The sequence below is a fragment of the Corythoichthys intestinalis genome, chromosome 2, assembly GCF_030265065.1.
Source record: "Corythoichthys intestinalis isolate RoL2023-P3 chromosome 2, ASM3026506v1, whole genome shotgun sequence".
Taxonomy (NCBI): Eukaryota; Metazoa; Chordata; class Actinopteri; order Syngnathiformes; family Syngnathidae; genus Corythoichthys; species Corythoichthys intestinalis.
Window position 1 is genome coordinate 8,739,076 of NC_080396.1, and position 20,882 is coordinate 8,759,957.

General features: G+C 37.4%; 1 protein-coding gene across 4 annotated transcripts in view; it reads left to right on the forward strand.

The window, feature by feature from the left end:
• xirp2a (xin actin binding repeat containing 2a) overlaps nt 1-20,882 on the forward strand; it is a 163,381-nt gene that overhangs the window by 88,629 nt on the left and 53,870 nt on the right. For all 4 annotated transcript variants that reach the window (XM_057829637.1, XM_057829636.1, XM_057829638.1 and 1 more), the window contains one exon: nt 11,505-11,641. In XM_057829637.1, coding sequence (XP_057685620.1) covers nt 11,505-11,641 — 137 coding nt within the window. The remainder of the gene's footprint in view (nt 1-11,504; nt 11,642-20,882) is intronic.

Genomic DNA, 20,882 nt, shown 5'->3' on the forward strand with positions numbered 1-20,882 from the left:
ATGTTTTGGGGATGTCGTTGGGCAACACGGAAATTCAACTACCTCCACAGATTTTCTATGGGGTTGAGATCTGGAGACTGGCTCGGCCACTCCAGGACCTTGAAATGCTTCTTACGAAGCCACTGCTTTGTTGCCTTGGCTGTGAGTTTAGGATCATTGTCATGCTGAAAGACCCAGCCACGTCTCATCTTCAATGCCCTTGCTGATGGAAGGAGATTTTCACTCAAAATCTCTCGATACATGGCCCCATTCATTCTTTCCTTTACACAGATCAGTCATCCTGGTCCCTTTGCAGATAAACAGCTCCAAAGCATGATGTTTCCACCCCCATGCTTCACAGTGGGTATGGTGTTCTTTGGATGCAATTTAGTATTCTTTCTTCTCCAAACATGAGAACCGGTGTTTCTACCAAAAAGTTTATTTTGGTTTCATCTGACCATAATACATTCTCCCAGTCCTCTTCTGGATCATCCAAATACTCTCTAGCGAAGGTGCAGGATTTGAGTCCCTGGCGGTGCATTGTGTTACTGATAGTAGCCTTTGTTACTGTGGTCCCAGATCTCCTTAGGTCATTCACTAGGTCCGAATGTGGTTCTGGGATTTTTGCTCACCGTTCTTGTTATCATTTTGACGCCACGGGGTGAGATCTTGCATGGAGCCCCAGATCGAGGGAGATTTTCAGTGGTCTTGTATGTCTTCCATTTTCTAATAGTTGCTCCTACAGTTGATTTCTTTACACCAAGCGTTTTACCTATTGCAGATTCAGTCTTCCCAGCCTGGTGCAGGTCTACAATTTTGTCTCTGATGTCCTTTGACTGCTCTTTGATCTTGGCCATAGTGGAGTTTGGAGTGTGACTGACTGACTGAGATTGCGGACAGGTGTCTTTTATACCGATAATGAGTTAAAACAGGTGCCATTAATACAGGTAATGAGTGGAGCCTCGTTAGACCTCGTCAGAAGAAGTTAGACCTCTTTGACAGCCAGGAATCTTGCTTGTTTTGTAGGTGACCAAATACTTATTTTCCACTCTAAATTGGAAATAAATTCTTTAAAAATCAGACGTCATTTTCTCTTTTTTTTTTCCCACATTCTGTCTCTCGTGGTTGAAGTTTACCCATGTTGACAATTACAGGCCTCTCTAATCTTGCTAAATACTGACTAAATACTTATTTGCCCCACTGTACAGTATTGCACAGCATCAACACGTTATTTATATTTATACTGCCATTTACAGCTATAGATGCACAATTCTTTTGAAGTGGGAAGGCTGACAGAAAATGTTTTTTTTTTTTTTTAAATTGACATTTGTTGGTGATAAACTCATTTCAATTGATCTGTCAGAATCTTATTCTAAATTGCTATTAGCTATCATTTAAAGTCAGTGGAATGGATTGGACGTCTACCAGAAGTGGGTAGAGAAGCCAAAAATTTTACTCAAGTAAGAGTAGTCATCCAAAAAATGTACTCAAGTACAAGTAAAAAAGTATCCAGTGAAAAAAATACTTAAGTAACGAGTAACATTTTGAGGAACAGCTTATTTTGGATTTTTTTTTTCTTTTTTAAACAATGGTATTTTTTTCTGTCAGCAAAAAGTTATCTATATGAACTGTTGTTATAATAATACTGTACAATAACCAGTGTTGTTAATCTTCCTATTAAAAAAGTAATTAATTACAGTTTCAAATTACTTCTCCCAAAAAGTAATTGTGTTAGTAACTAGGTTACCTGAATGTAAGAGGTAGTTACTTGGCAAAGTAACTGGTGATAATTTTTGTTTTTTCTCAAAAAAAAAAACAAAAAAAAACCCAACAACAACAAAAAACAAAACAAAAAAAAAAACAGGTCACACAATTTGAACTTTAAAGGGTTTTTGGTACAACTGGCTCTTGCCCAATTCTTTACCCTAAACTTAACTAGACATGGGGGTATTGCGGATATTTGCGATAACTAGATAGTAACCATTGCTATGTGTGGAAGTCATTTAATGTTGTGAATCAACCGTTAAAGTTTTTAAAATTGCTCCTGTTATTGCATTAGTTCCCTTTTGTCTACTTTCAAAATGTGTAAGTTTTAAAACTGTTACATCAAGATTTTGCCGATTTAGGAGCGAGCCTAAGTAACTTTATATATAAAAAGTTACTTAGGTTCGCTAGGAAGGTTCTCTACAACAGAGCCTTCCTGAGAAGTCTCCTGCTTTAAGATGGCGGCTGTTTACTAACTCATCTAGTTCTTTATACATGTTGTCATTTGCATCTAGTTCTATATACGTATATGTGATATCTACCGTAGCATCATGTGGGCGTAGTTTGTAGGCTATCAGCTACAGTCAGGTATTATTGGAGCCACCTAGCATAGCGTTTGCAACGGCTTCACAACTCCCTTTTCTCTCCCAAATCCTCCTCTGCTCTCTCGTCTCCGTGAGTCCGTCTCTCTCGCGTCATTCAACCAATATAGTAACGCATAGTAACGCACGCCTTACCCGCAGTAACGGCGTTGCCAAGATGAGAAAAGTAATTTATTAGATTACTCACTAGTGAAAAAACATAACGCCATTATATTCTAACACCGTTATTAACAACACTCACAATAACCCAACACATAACCAAATTAGGTCAAAGAGATAAATTTAAAAAATCATCAAATTGCGGCAGGAGAGGAAAAAAAAAAACCCCAAAAGAATAATGAAGCATTATTTGCCCAAAGAGCATGAGTGCCCTGCCCTCTCGTGGAGAAAATAGTTCCTTGTTTGAGTAGTGCATACGGTAGTTCCTTCATATGTACATTCATGAAATCAAAAGAATCATATCTCCAGTTTTCCGTGGTCAGTCGGTGCCAAATAAAAACTGGGAGAGAGTTTTAAATCCATGCTTTTGATTCATGTTGAGGGCAGGGCTATATGTCAAATACTTCATTTGTTACGGTGCTTTAAAGATGCCACATGATTGAACAGGCTGGCGTGATCATTGAACAACAAGCTTGCGTCTGATTGGTGTAATAGAGTCATGTGTTTATTGTTGCGACGTCTCATTCGTGAACTTAGTAGCGCTACTTTTGGCAATAGCATCGCTAGCAACAACAACAAAAAAAATCTAATAGGCTATGTAGAATGAAGAGGTAAAATGTAACGACTCTGGTGTAAGCCCGAAGTAGCGGCATAAAAGTAGCATTTTTTTATTCACAAATCCATTTAAGTAAAAGTAAAAAGTATGGCTTAGTAAAACTACTCTTAGAAGTACATTTTTCTCAAAAAGTTACTCAAGTAAATTTAACGGCGCACATGCAACGCTTTACTACCTACCGCTGCGATAGGACCCTGAAGGACCCTGCAGCAGCTTGAAGGCAGGCTGCTACAGGAAGCTTTAGAAGTGCCTGTTTTGTAAATATTGTAAGGATTTTTTTTTTGTCATGCATGAGAGAATATGCAACATTTGTTTAGCCTTTTAAGGTGTTTCCTAAGTGTCCTTACACTCGAAATGTATCTCATAGTGTTAGCTTAGCATTCGCGTTAGCATCAGCTATTGCATGGCGAGCATCCTCTTTAACTCCCACTTGTCTACATTTAGTCATGACGTCCAGGTGGGTTTAATTATTATCTGGGTCTTAGGAAAAAGACAGTTATAGGTTTTCATATTTTAATGAAGATAGTATGCAAGTAATGGCAGAAGGGGGGGGGGGGGGTCGAAATAAGTAAGTGACCCATTGCATTTAATACTTTTTTTATATTTGAAAGAGGACAGTATGCAAACAAAGACTTTCATTCTTTCATTAATGATTGCAAGTTGTCCAGGCCCCGAGGTAGCAAAACAGCCCCAAATTATGATGCTTCCTCCACCATGCTTCACAATGGGGATGAGGTGTTGATGTTGCAGAGCTGTTCCATTTGTCGTCCACGCATGATGTTGTGTGTTTGCCTGGCACGGCCAGACTGTTCTCCCTGTATTTTTCAAACACTGCGAGAATAATCTGGGACCCAGCGCATTAACGGCCTCTCGAGCATGGACAAAATCAACCGTCCAATCACATTCGTTTATTTGCGTGACGTGTTCTTAACGAGCAACGTCACTCTTCCGCGTCGGAAGTCGTCTCCACAACAACACAGATGACGAACAAGAGAGCCGAGAACATGTTCCAGTCCACGGTAAAATCAGTTTTAAACTACCAAAAACACATCGACAGAAGTCCATGACAACAGTCTGTCTCGCGCTAGCCATGTTGAATAAACTCCGCTCTCCTCATATGCTTACTTTCGCGCGCAAGTCCCTCGTCCTGCCTTCGTCGCTTTACTAACGTCACGTCCGCCGGTCGCTGATTGGTCCACTCCGCTGTCTGTTTTCTGCGGCTTGCTCCGTGCCCTGGAAATTGTATACCAGCTGAATGATGGCCAGACTCAATAGCTGGAACAGCGGTGAGTCTGGTGTACCAGGCTAGTTGTGTGTTACTCCCCAAAAATTCAACTTTGTTTTTATCAGTCTACAAAATATTTTGACAAAACGTCTGTGGAGTGTCCAAGTGCCTTTTTGCGAACATTAAACGAGCAGCAATGTTTTTTTTTAGACAGCAGTGGCTTCCTCTTTGGAGTTCTCCCATAAACACCATTCTTGGCCATAGTTTTACATATAGTTGATGTGTGCACTGAGATATTTGACTGTGCCAGTGATTTCTGTAATTCTTTAGCAGACACTGTAGGGTTCTTTTTTACCTCTCTGAGTATTCTGCGCTGAACGCTTGGTGTCATCTGTGGTGGACGGCCACTCCTTGGGAGAGAAGCAAAAGTGCCAAAATCTCTCCATTTGTAGACAACTTCTCTGACTGTCGATTGATTAACATGCAGACTTTTAGAGATGGTTTTGTATCCTTTCCCAGCTTTATACAAATCAACAATCCTTGATCGCAGGTCTTCAGACAGCTCTTTTGACTGAGCCATGATGCACATCAGACAATATTTCTCATCAAGACAACACTTACTAGGTGTGTGTTTTATACACACCTGGGCTATATACTGGGCTGGGCAGCTTTAAACCAATAATCAGTGATTGGGAACACACCTGACTTAAATTGTTTGGTAAAAATTGGTTTCAATTGCTCTTTAAGTCTCCTTAGGCCAGTACTTCTCAAATAGTGGGGCGGGCCCCCTGGGGGGGCGCAGAGCGATGCCAGGGGTGGCGTATGTGACCTTGGGGAACATATTTTTCTGCCATACTAGAATAATGTATCATTTTCAAAGTTTGTGCTGTATTTTTGAGCAAAACACGAGCACACAGCAAAGAGCACTGGAGATATGATGAGCTAAGACGAGGAAATATGACTAAGCGTATGCAGCATTTGGCTTGGACTTTTAATATAGTGGGAGATGAGAAAAGACCAGTCTGTGTCTAAAAATGTTAGCAGCGGACAACAGGAAGCCACATCAAATAAGATGTCACTTATAAACATTAGATCCCACTCACATTGATAAGCCACTTGATTTTTTTTCAGCCAAGACGTGCCTAATACTGCCAACAATCGTCCCGCTTTGTTTCGCAGTGTTACATCAGTAAACCAGCGAGCACTGTTAACATCATATAAGGTGGCATACCAAGTTGGTCAGTGCAAAATAGCAAAAATAAAAACTGTCCCACTGTCCAGTGACACTGTTGTTTTTGTTTGATTATTTTTTTATTTTTACGGTTAAATGGTTATTTGAATTTCTTCGTATTTATTGATTGATTTTATTAAAAATTATTTTTCACTATTAGATGATCAAAAATGTACCCTGAATGTATTTTTACAGATTGGATGTGACTTTTTTTTTTTTTTTTAATTCAGGCAAAGTGATGATGCACTTTAAGTCTTTTCTATACTTTATTGTAAGTTGAGCTATATATTTTTTCTTTAATATTAAAAAGGACTAGGGCTGTCAAACGATTAAAATTTTTAGTCGAGTTAATTACAGCTTAAAAATTAATTAATCGCAATTAATCACAATTCAAACCATCTATAAAATATGCCATATTTTTCTGTAAATTATTGTTGGAATGGAAAGATAAGACCCAAGACGGATATATACATTCAACATACTGTACATAAGTACTGTATTTGTTTATTATAACAATTAACCAACAAGATGGCATTAACATGATTAACATTCTGTTAAAGTGATCAATGGATAGAAAGACTCGTAGTTCTTAAAAGATAAATGTTAGTACAAGTTATAGAAATTTTATATTAAAACCCCTCTTAATGTTTTCGTTTTAAAAAAATGTGTAAAATTTTCATTAAAAAAATAAACTAGTTGCCCACCATTGTTGATGTCAATAATTACTTACACAATGCTCATGGGTGCTGAAGCCTATAAAATCAGTCGCACCCAAGCGCCAGCAGAGGGCGGCAAAACTCCATAAAACACAACATGTGAGCGTTTCACTGTACTATCATTTTAATCTGTCTGAGCGGGGCATCTGCGTTAATTGCTTCAAATATTTTAACGTGATTAATTAAAAAAATTAATTAACGCCCGTTAACGCGACACAATATTATGCAGAGGTATACTTATATTAATAATTTATAGGCAAATGATACAAATTACAGTGGCGGCAGAGAGTTGTGTGGGGGGGCTGCGAAACGTTTACATCTTCCTGGGGGGGGGGGGGGGGGGGGGGGGCGTAACAGAAAATAATTAAGAAGCACTGCCTTAGGCAGAGGGACTTATTTTTTCCTCTTTCTGTCATTGTTTGCCTCATTAAAATATGAAAACCTATAAATGTTTGTTTGGTTTTAGTTATAGCAGACACTGTTTTTACATCTGTGTGATTTTGATAAATCAGATCACATTTGATGGTGATTTCACGCAGGAATGTGAGAAATTACAAAAGGTTCAGATACTTTTTCATACCACTGTAGATTACTAAATCATTCTCTCTACAGATGAACATGATGCTGCAGTAACAGGCGATATATAAAAAGGCCCGCTCAGTTTTTTTTTTTAGCCTAGGCACGATTATCTCACCTTTGAGCTATGACAGTTTTGCAGACGACACACCATTGAAACAGGCCTGTTGTCAGTGCCGTCATGCGACAAAAAGCGAGTCGCTGGCTCTGTGACAGCTCCAGACTATGACGTGAACATTCATCTCTGGTGATAAATGTAGCCGTTATCCTTATGCCTCTGTCATCATGTCGGTGTGAGGTTTCAAGACGGCCTCAGGTGTAGGGTATCTGACCTATATTTATAGGATGGACCCAGTAAAAACCTGTTTATTTTCAGATCCCACTGGCAACCTATTACTCACCACACACTAACATGTCACACGTAACAGAAAGCTTAAACTGGTGTCATGAGGACAGCCTGTTTTTATCATACGTTGCCTGAATTATAGTCATTAATACCAACTTAGAGTCACACTTTAGATCAAATGGGGAGCCTTTTTCCTGTCAGGAGTTATTTACGTTTCAGTCCTCCGAGGGCCATACAATTAACTGGGAGGGCTAGTATTGAATGATTATGTTTCAGCGCCGGTTAGGCTTTTCAGTTTTTTATTTGTTAAAAAAGTTTAAGTTATCCAATAAATGTTGTTCCACTTCACGATTGTGTCCCACTTGTTGTTGATTCTTGACAAAAAAAATAAATTTCATATCTTCTTTATGTTTGAAGCCTGAAATGTGGCGAAAGGTTGCAAGATTCAAGGGGGCCGAATACTTTTGCAAGGCACTGTATACATTCAACATACAGTACATAAGTACTTCTTGGAGTTCAAAGTTGAATTTCCCTGACAACCCGCCCCCCCCCCCCCCCATCTCTTCAATCTCTGCAGCAATGCTGACAGCACTCCTGTAACGGGTCACATGACATTTTGGAGGGAAAATGACAAGCAGTACTCAATTTGGACATTTAGGGATGTACGTATTTACTAAGGGGTGTACTCACTTTTGTTGCCAGGGGTTTAGATATTAATGGCTATATTATGAGTTATTTTGAGGGGAAAATAAATGAACTCTATTACATAAGCTGCACACAGACTACTTTTCATTGTGTCAAAGTGTAATTTTGTCCCATGAACAGATATACTTAAATATCTGCAGAAATGTGGCATACTCACTTTTTTGATACACTGTATATCCACCTGGAAGCCACGTACTGTATGTAAAACAAAATAGTTGTCCGATTTAAAAAAAAAAAAAAAATCTATTTCCTGTTTTAATTGTTTTTGTTTTTAATAGGGCTGTCAAAATTATCGCGTTAACGGGCGGTAATTAATTTTTTAAAATCAATTACGTTAAAATATTTGACACAATTAACGCACATGCCCCGCTCAAACAGATTAAAATGACAGCACAGTGCAATGTCCACTTGTTACTTGTGTTTCTTGGAGTTTTGTCGCCCTCTGCTGGCGCTTAGGTGCAACTGATTTTATAGGCTTCAGCACCCATGAGCATTGTGTAATTATTGACATCAACAATGGCGGGCTACTAGTTTATTTTTTGATTGAAAATTTGACAAATTTTATTAAAACGAAAACATTGAGAGGTTTTTAATATAAAATTTCTATAACTTGTACTAACATTTATCTTTTAAGAACTACAAGTCTTTCTATCCATGGATGGCTTTAACAGAATGTTAATAATGTTAATGCCATCTTGTTGATGCGTTGGCTACGGCAGACAGTAGCCGTATTGTGTTGTACAACTTGTGAAATTAAATTATTAAAAACCTGGCAAAGTTGGCGACTCCCTTGTCGGTGTTACAATAATAATAATAAAAAAACAGAATGAAACAAGCGTTTTTATTGTCACCTTAAGTCAGGGGTCCCCAAACTTTTTCCTGTGAGGGCCACATAGCTTTTCCCTTCTCTGATGAGGGGCCGGGGTCAGTTTTCAACAGAAGAGGTGTGATGACTGCAGGAGTGCCTAAATGTAAAAATGTATTGTTTTTCAGAAAGCCACAATCAAAAAACCTTTCTGGATTCTTCACGGAACAAAAGTAAAATAAATAAGTAAATAAATAATAATAATGATAACAATATAATATAATACATAGGGCTGTCAAAATTATCGCGTTAACGGGCGGTAATTAATTTTTTAAATTAATCACGTTAAAATATTTGACGTATTTAACGCACATGCCCCGCTCAAACAGATTAAAATGACAGCACAGTGTCATGTGCACTTGTTACTTGTGTTTTTGGGTGTTTCGTCCAAAGAATCTGGTGGGCAGTTTGGTAATAGAACAGGTGAACGGGTAGGCAGGCATTTTGCCAAACAAGCAGTACAGGATCTAGGGGGGAAGAAACACAAAAATGAGCTCAGTATCAGGATTACAAGCTCCTTTGTTAGCTGAAAGTCACATACTCGTAGGTGAGTTGTTGATCTGGGAATGATGTGAGGCCAAGTACCGGTTTAAGTAAGCTGCTGACGATGATCAGCGGCACCTGGTCCCAGGCTTACCCTTCTGTGCAATCAAGGCACAAATTAAGGAAAAACTGTTATTGTGCCGATTCGGGCTGGTGCACTGACGTTAAGCGTGTGTGATTGCTATGTGGACCTGGCGAGCTGAGGCCGGATCCGGCACGCAGTCGTCTACTATTAGGGTACTTAGCAATTTTAGTAACCATAGTGAATTCAGGATGAAATTCACAACAAACCAGCTGAGATATTGCAGTGTCAGTGAGGAATCTCAACAGTAGATTTCATGAATGCATTTGTTCAGGAGGACGCTATTTAAAGGATGTAATTAAAAAAAAAAAAAAAAAAAAAAAAAGAAAACGCCATAATTGTTTCTTAAATGCCATGTTTTAAGGTTTCGATTACCATATTTTTCGGACTAAAAGTCGCACCTGAGTATAAGTCGCACCAGCCATAAAATGCCCAAAGAAGAGAAAAAAAATATATAAGTCGCACCGGTGTATAAGTCGCATTTTTGGGGAAAATTTACTTGATAAAATCCAACACATAGAACAGATATGTCATCTTGAAAGGCAATTTAATATAAAAATCAGGGCTGTCAAAATTATCGCGTTAACGGGCGTTAATTAATTTTTTAAATTAATCACGTTAAAATATTTGACGCAATTAACGCAGATTACCCGCTCAGGCAGATTTAAATGACGGTACAGTGAAACACCACTTGTTAATTGTGTTTTATGGAGTTTTGCCGCCCTCTGCTGGCGCTTGGGTGCGACTGATTTTATGGGTTTCAGCACCATTGTGTAATTATTGACATCAACAATGGCGAGCTTCTAGTTTATTTTTTGATTGAAAGTTTTACAAATTTTATTAAAATGAAAACATTAGGTTGGTTTTAATATACAATTTCTATAACTTGTACTAACATTTATCTTTTAAGAACTACAAGTCCTCCTATCCATGGATCGCTTTAACAGTTAATGTTATTGCTATCTTGTTGATTTATTGTTATAATAAACAAATACAGTTCTTATGTACCGTATGTTAAATGTATACATCCATCTTGTGTCTTATCTTTCCATTCCAACAATAATTTACAGAAAAATATGGGATATTTTATAGATGGTTTGAATTGCGATTAATTCTGATTAATTAATTTTTAAGCTGTAATTAACTCGATTAAAAATTGTAATCGTCTGACAGCCCTAGTTTTTAACTGTCCTGACGATTTAATGTGATTTTTATGTATCATTGTTATTGTGGAGATTTTAGCGATGTAGAGAATGTGTTGAATTGTGCTACACATATAAATTTGCCTTGCCATAACGCAGTTGTTACCGCGTTTAACTGACAGCATAAATTTATTCCATCATAACATGGGTAATATTTTGCCGAGTTAAATTCTTGTGAGAGTGGAGGTTTTATTATATTTAAAGCAAACTTTACTGTATACACAGCACTCCACAAATTTGAATGTTTAGACAAAAGTTGCCCAGGCAAGCACAAACAGAAAAATAAAAACAAGCAATGTAGCACCACAGGGATTTTTTATTATGCCTCAATATGTTTTAAAGAAGCATGTGTTGCAACTCCCAATAAAAACTTGTAATGACTTTCCCTATTTGTGCACAACGCATATGTAGCAAATACTGTATGTGAGCTTCTAATGACAAGAGAACAAGGCGTAGGATTTCAGCATGTCCAAAGGTTGCAGCCTGTTCTCATAATGAGAGAAAATCATTTTCATGTAGGTTTTTCTTTCATCCCACCACATTGTTGCCACGAGAGACTAAACGTGAAACCAGCTAAAAGGTCCAGTGTGGGCGTGTGCTGAGGCACGGCGCGGCGTTCTCTGTTGCTTAATGATGCTTTGTAGCATGGAAAAGTCAAATGTGGAATCAATGGTCTTCTCTAATTGGCAGTCCATGGGGGTGAGCCAAATACATAATCATAAACTGCTGAAGCTTATTGATGGCTTTGTTACAGATTCTTATTTGACTTGTCTTGATTAAAAATATACATAGCTTCAGTGAGAAATGTAGTTGTTTTCATTGTCTCTGCTTAAAGCCTAACATTTATTCATATCTGGAAGAGGTTACATTTTTATTTCTGTGTTTGCATGCAGCTGCTGAGCAACACGGGAGTCGGGCGCAGGACGCTGATGACCGCGAGAGCAGCGAATCTGTATCACTGAAAGAGCGGCTGGCAATGTACCAGGCTGCAGTTTCCCACAAAGAAAGTACCAGCTCCCCTTCTGCAACGGTAAGACCAGGAAACAACACTACAGTCCCTGACAAAAGTCTTGTCGCTTATCCATTTTGTTGAAACAATTGCTCATAACCTGACTTTTAATGATTCAATTGGTTTCAAAAATGGCTCATATGAAAGCTAAGACCCTCCCAAATGATGTTGACTGTACAAAAATATATTTGTTCCACTGAAAAAAGATGTATCATTTAATGAAGACATAAAGGTCAAATTATGGCAAGACAAAAGTTTTGTCGCCTACAGAAAGTAGTGTGAAAATTGAACAAAAAATGTACTTCAAATACAAAAATATGTTACATAACATACGCGAATTAAGTAGTGGTGCTGTGAGATCCAAATTTGATATTTTGTATGACTTTCATGGGCTTGAAGGACTGCATCCATGCGGTTCGGCAAGGATTCATACAAGTCATCAGGAACATCAAAGAAATCAGTCTTGCATGCCTCCCAGAGTTCATTAACATTAATAATTAGGGTTGTTCCGATCATGTTTTTTTTTGCTTCCGATCCGATCGTTTTAGTTTGAGTATCTGCCGATCCCGATATTTCCCGATCCGATTGCTTTTTTTTGCTCCCGATTCAATTCCAATCATTCCCGATAATTTTTCCCGATCATATACATTTTGGCAATGCATTAAGAAAAAAAATGAATAAAACTCGGACGAATATATACATTCAACATACAGTACATAAGTACTGTATTTGTTCATTATGACAATAAGTCCTCAAGATGGCTTTTACATTATTAACATTCTTTCTGTGAGAGGGATCCACGGATAGAAAGACTTCTGACTTTGTATATTGTGACTAAATATTGCCATCTAGTGTATTTGTTGAGCTTTCAGTAAATGATACTGTAGCCATGCCCAAATGCCGGATGGGAAGTGGAACCATGACTGTGCGTAGTGCTACCAATTGATATATCTTCTTTGCTTTAAGATGGCGGCCGTTTACTAACGCCCGCATCTAGCTTTTTGTAGATGTGCTGCTAACGCTACGGAATCTATATTGCATCTAGTCCTATATAAATGATATCTACCGTAACATTATGTGGATGTACTTTGTAGAAGCTTTTCGGCAGCAGTCAGGCATGTTGTGTTTTTTTTATCTCGTGGGATGAGTTGAGCTAGGGCCGTGAATTGAGCATTGGCATTACCCGAGGGGCTGGGTAATGAGAAGCATGATGTTTAGCTACTCTCGCTTCGATCCTCATCGCAGCGCGCTAAGTGTGTTGTACTTCCGCTTTACTTCGCATATTTCAATAATCGGAATTTGGATGTTTGTGAATCGTTCTCGAATCTTCCACGGCCGAATCGCGAATAATCTAAGAATCGGAAATTTTGCACACCTCTATTCCTAACCATAAAAAGGGACAATTGCTGCAGCAGGATGGTGCTCCATCGCATACTTCAATCTCTACCTCAAAGTTCCTCAAGCCAAAAAAGATCAAGATCCTCCAGGACTGGCCAGCCCAGTCACCAGACATGAATATCATTGAGCATGTCTGGGGTAGGATGAAAGAGGAAGCATGGACGACGAAACCCAAGAATGTTGATGAACTCTGGGAGGCATGCAAGACTGCTTTCTTTGATGTTCCTGATGACTTCATCAATAAATTGTATGAATTGTTGCAGAAGCCCATGGAAGTCATACAATATATTAAATTTGGATTTCACAGCAGCACTACTTAATTCACTTGTTATGTAACATATTTTTTTATCTGAAGTACATTTTTTGTTCAATTTTCACACTACTTTCTGTAGGCGACAAAACTTTTGTCTTGCCAAAATTTGACCTTTATGTCTTCATTAAATGATAGATCTTTTTTCAGTGAAACAAATATTATTTTTGTACATTCAACATCATTTGGGAGGGTCTTAGCTTTCATATGAGCCATTTCTGAAACCAATTGAATAATTCAAAGTCAGGTTATTAGCAATTGTTTCTACAAAATGGATAAGCGGGAAGAATTTTGACAGGGAATGTATAAGGCACACCTAAAAACCTTCAATTTTCGCAAAAGTAGACAATGCGCCTTATATATGGATCAATATTGGGTAATTACGGCATGAAATTCCTTTAGCGCCAGCACGATCTAGTGGATGCATAACGCAACCCCAACATCTACTACTACTACTGCGCCTTATAATGCAGTGCGCCATAAATATGACAACAGTTTTCAAGTAGGCCATTCATTGCGTGCTATTCTCCAACGCGCCCAGTAGTGCAGACAATATGGTACCTGAAATGTCTCCAAAATTATAACTCACTGCTTGGCATTGGCTGCCACTGACAGCCATTGACGTCCAAACTCATTCCAATTCACAGCAAAAGGATGAAAAGTGTTTGTTTGAAAAGTTGCTCGGTTTATTAGTTGTTTTGTAGACGATCCTAGAATGATTTCTGGATCCATATATCGATAACTAAAGTTTTTATGTTATTACCATCTGTTTGGAGGACATAAAAACCCACGGAAAATAAGGAGGCAAAACGGTGCAGAGAGCTGCTGATGCACAACCTAAAAACGTACGTATATTAAACAAAAAAAAAATTGCAAATCAAAATACTAAAGTGCAAACAAAAAGTCAAAGTATAAAATACGCATACTGGTAACCAGTAGTGATGGGTGAAATAAACAGACACTCTTAAGTGTGGGTTGAGTAATAGTCCAGCCGCAAAGTGAAGTGTGGAACAAAGCGCGGTTCGGTGATGTAAGCACTTACGTCGGAACATTCCTGAATCACGGTAACATGGGACGGATTCAGGAAGTGGGTTGGACTGGAAACTTTTAATTTCCCTTAAATTATTTATTTACAACCACTACGCCAAAGTAACTTGGGCACATTCCTATTCCTAATGCGGTAGTCGCTATTCCTTTGTGTGTGTATTTGTTTACGAATACGTGATGGTGCTATGGTGGTAAATAAGTAACTCTTCATTTTTTAAATGAATTATTAGGAAGTGTCGACATATGCAATGGAACAGTTGGCTGAAAGTGTTAATGCTTCATGGGGCTTCATCTGAACATCACTAACAGGTCATTTAGCAGAACAAGGACACAAGCATTTTAAATAAAAGTGTTCTAAATACTATACTACTACAGCTTTTTTTAGATGTTCCGAGGTCAAAACTTAAACAGTGGGGAGACCGATCCTTTGCGGTTGCTGCCCCCAGGCTGTGGAACAGCCTTCCCTCCGAAATCCGCACCACCACGGATGTAAGTCTTTTTAAGTCTCGGCTAAAAACGCACCTTTTTAGACTCGCCTTTTACAAAGATTAGGATAGCCTGGTTTTATTAGCTTAAGGACTTTTTTTTAATGTTTTTCGATTTTATCGGTTTTATTGTTTTACTTGCTGGACTTTTATTGTGATGCGCTCTTTGTTTTACTTTATTTTTTAAATGTCATTGTATAATATTTTCCTGCCTTTTATTTATCTTGAGCTATGTTTTGTTGTAAAGCACTTTGAGGGCCTTTCGGGTTTTTGTAAAGGGCTATATAAATAAATTTGATTGATTTGATTGATTGATTGATTGATATTACTTTTGTATTAATTCATTGATTTTTGTGTGGGAAAATATGTGATTAAACTCATGGGATTAAATCGCAATCAAAATGTGAAAAAAAACAAATGCGATTAATCTGACTGGATTAATCGCAATTAAAATGAGTAACCATTGCCCAGCCCTAGTAAAAACTTGATAGTGTTGGATAAGTATAACAAAATTTTTTCTTTCATGTCATTGTATTTCAATATTAGATATTATTTAAAATATATTATATATACTAGGGCTGTCAAACGATTAAAATTTTTAATCCAGTTAATTACAGCTTAAACATTAATTAATCAGAATTAATCGCAATTCAAACCATCTATAAAATATGCCATATTTTTCTGTAAATTTTTGTTAGAATGGAAAGATTGCCACAAGACAGATATATACATAAGTACTGTATTTTTTTTATTATAACAATAAATCAATGAGATCGCATTAACGGTATTAACATTCTGTTAAAGCGATCCATGGATAGAAAGACTTGTAGTTCTTAAAAGATAAATGTTAGTACAAGTTATAAAAATGTTATATTAAAACCCCTCTTAATGTTTTCGTTTTAATAAAATTTGTAAAATTTTCAAACAAAAATATACTAGTAGAATGCCATTGTTGATGTTAATAATTACACAATGCTTATGGGTGCTGAAGCCCATAAAAGCAGTCGCACCCAAGCGCCAGCAGAGGGCGACAAAACTCCAAAAAACACAAGTAACAAGTGGACATTGCACTGTGCTGTCATTTAAATCTGTATGAGCGGGGCATGTGCGTTAATTGGGTCAAATATTTTAACGTGATTAATTAGAAAAATTAATTATCGCCCGTTAAGCGCGATAATTTTGACAGCCCTAAAAAATATATAAGAAACACACACATTAAGTAACATAGTTTCCGCAATATAGGGCGCACCTTTGTAAATTTTCTTAACCCTTAAATACCTGCAACATGAAGCAATTATCAGAGAATCCCAAAATTTGAAAAATAAGGTCCTAATGAGACCTTTTTTTCAAATTTGTAAAAAGAAAAGTCAAAATGAATATGTGTAATTAGCGCTCTGATATCTATAACCCTTGCTAAATCCCTTTTTGTTTTTCTCATGGATCCTGCAGATGCATGTGTTGACTTGCATCCATCATTTTTTTTTCATAAAGAATTGTTAAAATTCTGAATTATTCTCAAAATCATGAAATTTTAGGTGTATCAAATGTGATACGTTTGGCAATTAAGAGCCGATATTTTGCCTCACAATCCGATGCGCCATATATTTGGATCAATATTAGTTAGTCATGGCATGACATTCCCTTTAACGCAACTTCATCTAGTGCAGGGGTCGACAACCCAAAATGTTGAAAGAGCCATATTGGACCAAAAAACATGTCTGGAGCTGCAAAAAAAATAAAAGCCTTAAATAAGCCTAATAATGAAGGCGACACATGCTGTATATACCTGTATTACCTATATTAGCCTACTATCAACATGACTAAGTTGGCTAAAAATACATAATGAGCCTTCATGATTTAATGTTTATTTTCCTGCAGTGCATCCAATGCACCATGTGACTCCTCTGTTGTATAATGCCACCTCAAGTTTAACTTCATTCCAATATTAATGAATTGTTTCATTGCTTTTATGAAATTGAAGAAATGGAATAAAGAAATCCGATTTTTGATGTCGTTTTTATTTTGAGGTTTCGAAAAACAATAAATTGGAATGTGCATAACATGACCCTTACCTGGGTATGTCCTTGATTTTATTTATTATCTCGGTTTTGTTTTTGAAGTCTGCAAATAGGTGTTCTGATATGTTGATAAATGTGTCTGTCATGTACTCGCTATCTGTGAACGGTTTTCCACGCGTTATTATCTCCCAGGTTGCAACAAAACTTGCAGCAATAGTGGAGTTTGGCAATGCAATCCACTTCTTAAACCTATTTTTGCGCTCCTCTAAGTTCTTCAGAAGTAATGCGATCACAGTTGTTCTCTCACTCCCAACTGGGTACTTGGCTTTAAATGTAGCATGCCTTACCTGGAAATGTGTTGCCACATTACTCTTTTTGTTATTTGACAATTTCTCGCCACAGAGTAAACAATTAGGCAATCTTTCCGCATTGGAAATAAATGAAAATGATTCGGTCCAAGAAACTTTGAATCGTCAGTTATTTTTCTCTTTTTCCCTTTCGGATCCATGGCACAGCCGCCGGTTTGTTTACAATAGTCACCTGCCTGGCATCCCGCCCTGCGGGAAACGTGTGTCGCAGGCTATTACGCAAATCTTCGTTGACAGAAAAGTTGAAATTTAATATTTATTCTACATATTTTTACAGCATTTGAAAACGTTTGTGTCATTTTTGTCCTCCTACAGAAAGTATATAAAAAATATATATATTTCTCTCCCCATCTTTTTCCACTTAGAGACATTTTTGAAAATGCTCCAGGGAGCCACTAGGGCAGCGCTAAAGAGCCGCATGCTGCTCTTAAAACACAGGTTGCTGACCCCCGATCTAGTGGATGACTAATGCAACCCCAACAAGTACGACTACTGCGCCTTATAATGCAGTGCGCCCTATAAGTATATGAAAATTTTCAAATGGGCCATTCATTGAAGGTGTGCCAAATATTCCGATGCGCCTTATAGTGCGGAAAATACGGTCTTTTCAAATTCTTTTAAGAAACAACGAAAGATGTCCCGATCGATCGCCAAAAATATCGGACATGCCTTTTTTTTAAATATATATATATATTTTTTAATTAAATCGTTTTCTCATTGTATTTAACATTACAGACAAAATGTCTTACACTCATCCAGAGTCTTTAGTTTTGGCTTAAAGTAAGGCTATCAAATTTATCGCGTTAACGGCGGTAATTAATGTTTTTTAAATTAATCGCATGCGCTGCACGACCCACTCACGTATTGTCGTGTCCAATCTATAATGGCGCCGTTTTACCTATATATAGAGCTAAAAGGCAGCGTAAAATAAATAGAGTGAATTTTGGCAGTCTTTGGAGCTTTTTTTTAATTGGCTAAAGCCTTACAATCCCTCTCTCAACAATTAGAAATATCGTGGGAAGCAATGTGGGGAAGAAAGGTAGTAGTTGATCTTTTTCTTAACACCCTATGTTATTCCCAACGCAGAAAAGATATATCATTGGTGCCACTACGCACAGTCATGGTTGCACTTCCCATCATGCATTTGGGCAGAACAGTTAAATGGCTACAGTATCATTTACTGAAAGCTCAACAAATACACTAGATGGCAATATTTAGTCACAATATACAAAGTCACATTTATCCTTTAAGAATTACAAGTCTTTCTATCCTTGGATCCTTCTCACAGAAAGAATGTTAATAATGTTAATGCCATCTTGAGGATTTCTTGTCATAATAAACAAATACAGTACTTATGTACTGTATGTTGAATGTATATATTCGTCCGAGTTTTATTCATTTTTTTCTTAATGCATTGCCAAAATGTATATGATCGGGAAAAATTATCGGGAATGATTGGAATTGAATCGAGAGCAAAAAAAAAAAAGCAATCGGATCGGGAAATATCGGGATCAGCAGATACTCAAACTAAAACGATTGGGATCGGGAGCAAAAAAACATGATCGGAACAACCCTAGAAAAAACCCTTGTGAGCAAAAGTGCTATGAAAGATGAATGAATAAATGTACCAAAACTTGACAGGATAGAGAACAATTGAGATCAATTTAGGATTAAACAGCTGCAAAACAGCTGTATTCCGCTCATAGGGACATTTAGAAATAATTTGAGAAGCAACCTGAACTTAATTAATCATGTAAATAGTCGTGAGACAGCCACAACATGAACATTATAATTAATGTTATTTTTAATGATAATGTAAGATTAAAATTCTCCAACCAGTGTTTGACACAACAATTTAATTATCTGTTGCATCAGGGCTTGTCAAAGTCCTAATATGCCTGTATGCTTACTGCTCAAGCATAACAGCTCAATTTATACATTATTGAAACATAGGCATTGCTAACTAATCACAGCTGGTCATAGTACAACAAAGGTCTGGCCGTGAATGCTCATCTTCCAGTGCTATGGAGGCATGAGACTTCGAAGCCATTTTGACTGAGAGGGGAGGGAGGAGTGTCCCGGGAGTCATTAGCCCTTTTCACACACATACAGTGGGGCAAATAAGTATTTAGTCAACCACGAATTGTGCAAGTTCTCCTACTTTAAAAGATTAGAGAAGCCTGTAATTGTCAACATGGGTAAACCTCAACCATGAGAGACAGAATGTGGAAAAAAAACCCAGAAAATCACATTGTTTGATTTTTAAAGAATTTATTTACAAATTATGGTGGAAAATAAGTATTTGGTCACCTACAAACAAGCAAGATTTCTGGCTGTCAAAGAGGTCTAACTTCTTCTAGTGAAGTCTAATGAGGTCTAACGAGGCTCCACTTGTTACCTGTATTAATGGCACCTGTTTTAACTCATTATCAGTATAAAAGACACCTGTCCACAATCTCAGTCAGTCACACTCCAAACTCCACTATGGCCAAGACCAAAGAGCTGTTGAGGGACACCAGAGACAAAATTGTAGGCCTGCCCCAGGCTGGGAAGACTGAATCTGCAATTGGTAAAATGCTGGGTGTAAAGAAATCAACTGTGGGAGCAATTATTAGAAAATGGAAGACATACAAGACCACTGACAATCTCCCTCGATCTGGGGCTCCATGCAAGATCTCACCCCGTGGTGTCAAAAGGATAACAAAGAACGGTGAGCAAAAATCCCGCAACGACATGGGGGGACATAGTGAATGACCTACAGAGAGCTGAGATCACAGTAACAAAGGCTACTATCAGTAACACAATGCGCCGCCAGGCAACATTCATCAGCCTTAGCAAGAACTTATTCAGGTTTGCGATTTACAGTGCCACAAAAATAGGAACTGTAACCTGATCAAAGTATACATTTATGACTTTTAATTCATTTTTCTAAATATTGGAACTGTAAAAGTGCATAGTTTTGAGTATAGGAAAAAATCAGAGCGGTCTACTACTAATATTCACCAACCTTGGCCAGAAATTTAATGAAAATTGTGGATTTACAGTACCACATACAGTATATGAGAAGTATAACCTGATTAAAATTCACATACAGGAATTTTTAATTCATTTTTCTAAATATTGGTAGAGTAAACATGCATAGTTATGAGTATGGGAGTACTCAGAGATGTCCACTACTAATATTCATCAACCTTAGCAAGAACTTATTCAGATTTATGATTTACAGTGCCACAAAAATAGGAACTGTAACCTGATTAAAGCATACATTTAAGACTTTTAATTCATTTTTCGAAATATTGGTTGAGTAAAAATGCATATTTTTAAGTATGGAAGTAGTCAATGAGGTCGATTTCTAATATTCACCAACCTTGGCCAGAATTTAATGAAAATTGTGGATTTACAGTACAACATACAGTATATGAGAAGTATAACCTGATTAAACTTCACATACAGGAATTTTTAATTCATTTTTCTAAATATTGGTAGAATAAACATGCACAGTTTTGAGTATGGGAGTAGTCAGAGAGGTTCACTACTAATACTCATCAACCTTAGCAAGAACTTATTCAGATTTATGATTTACAGTGCCACAAAAATAGGAACTGTAACCTGATTAAAGCATACATTTAAGACTTT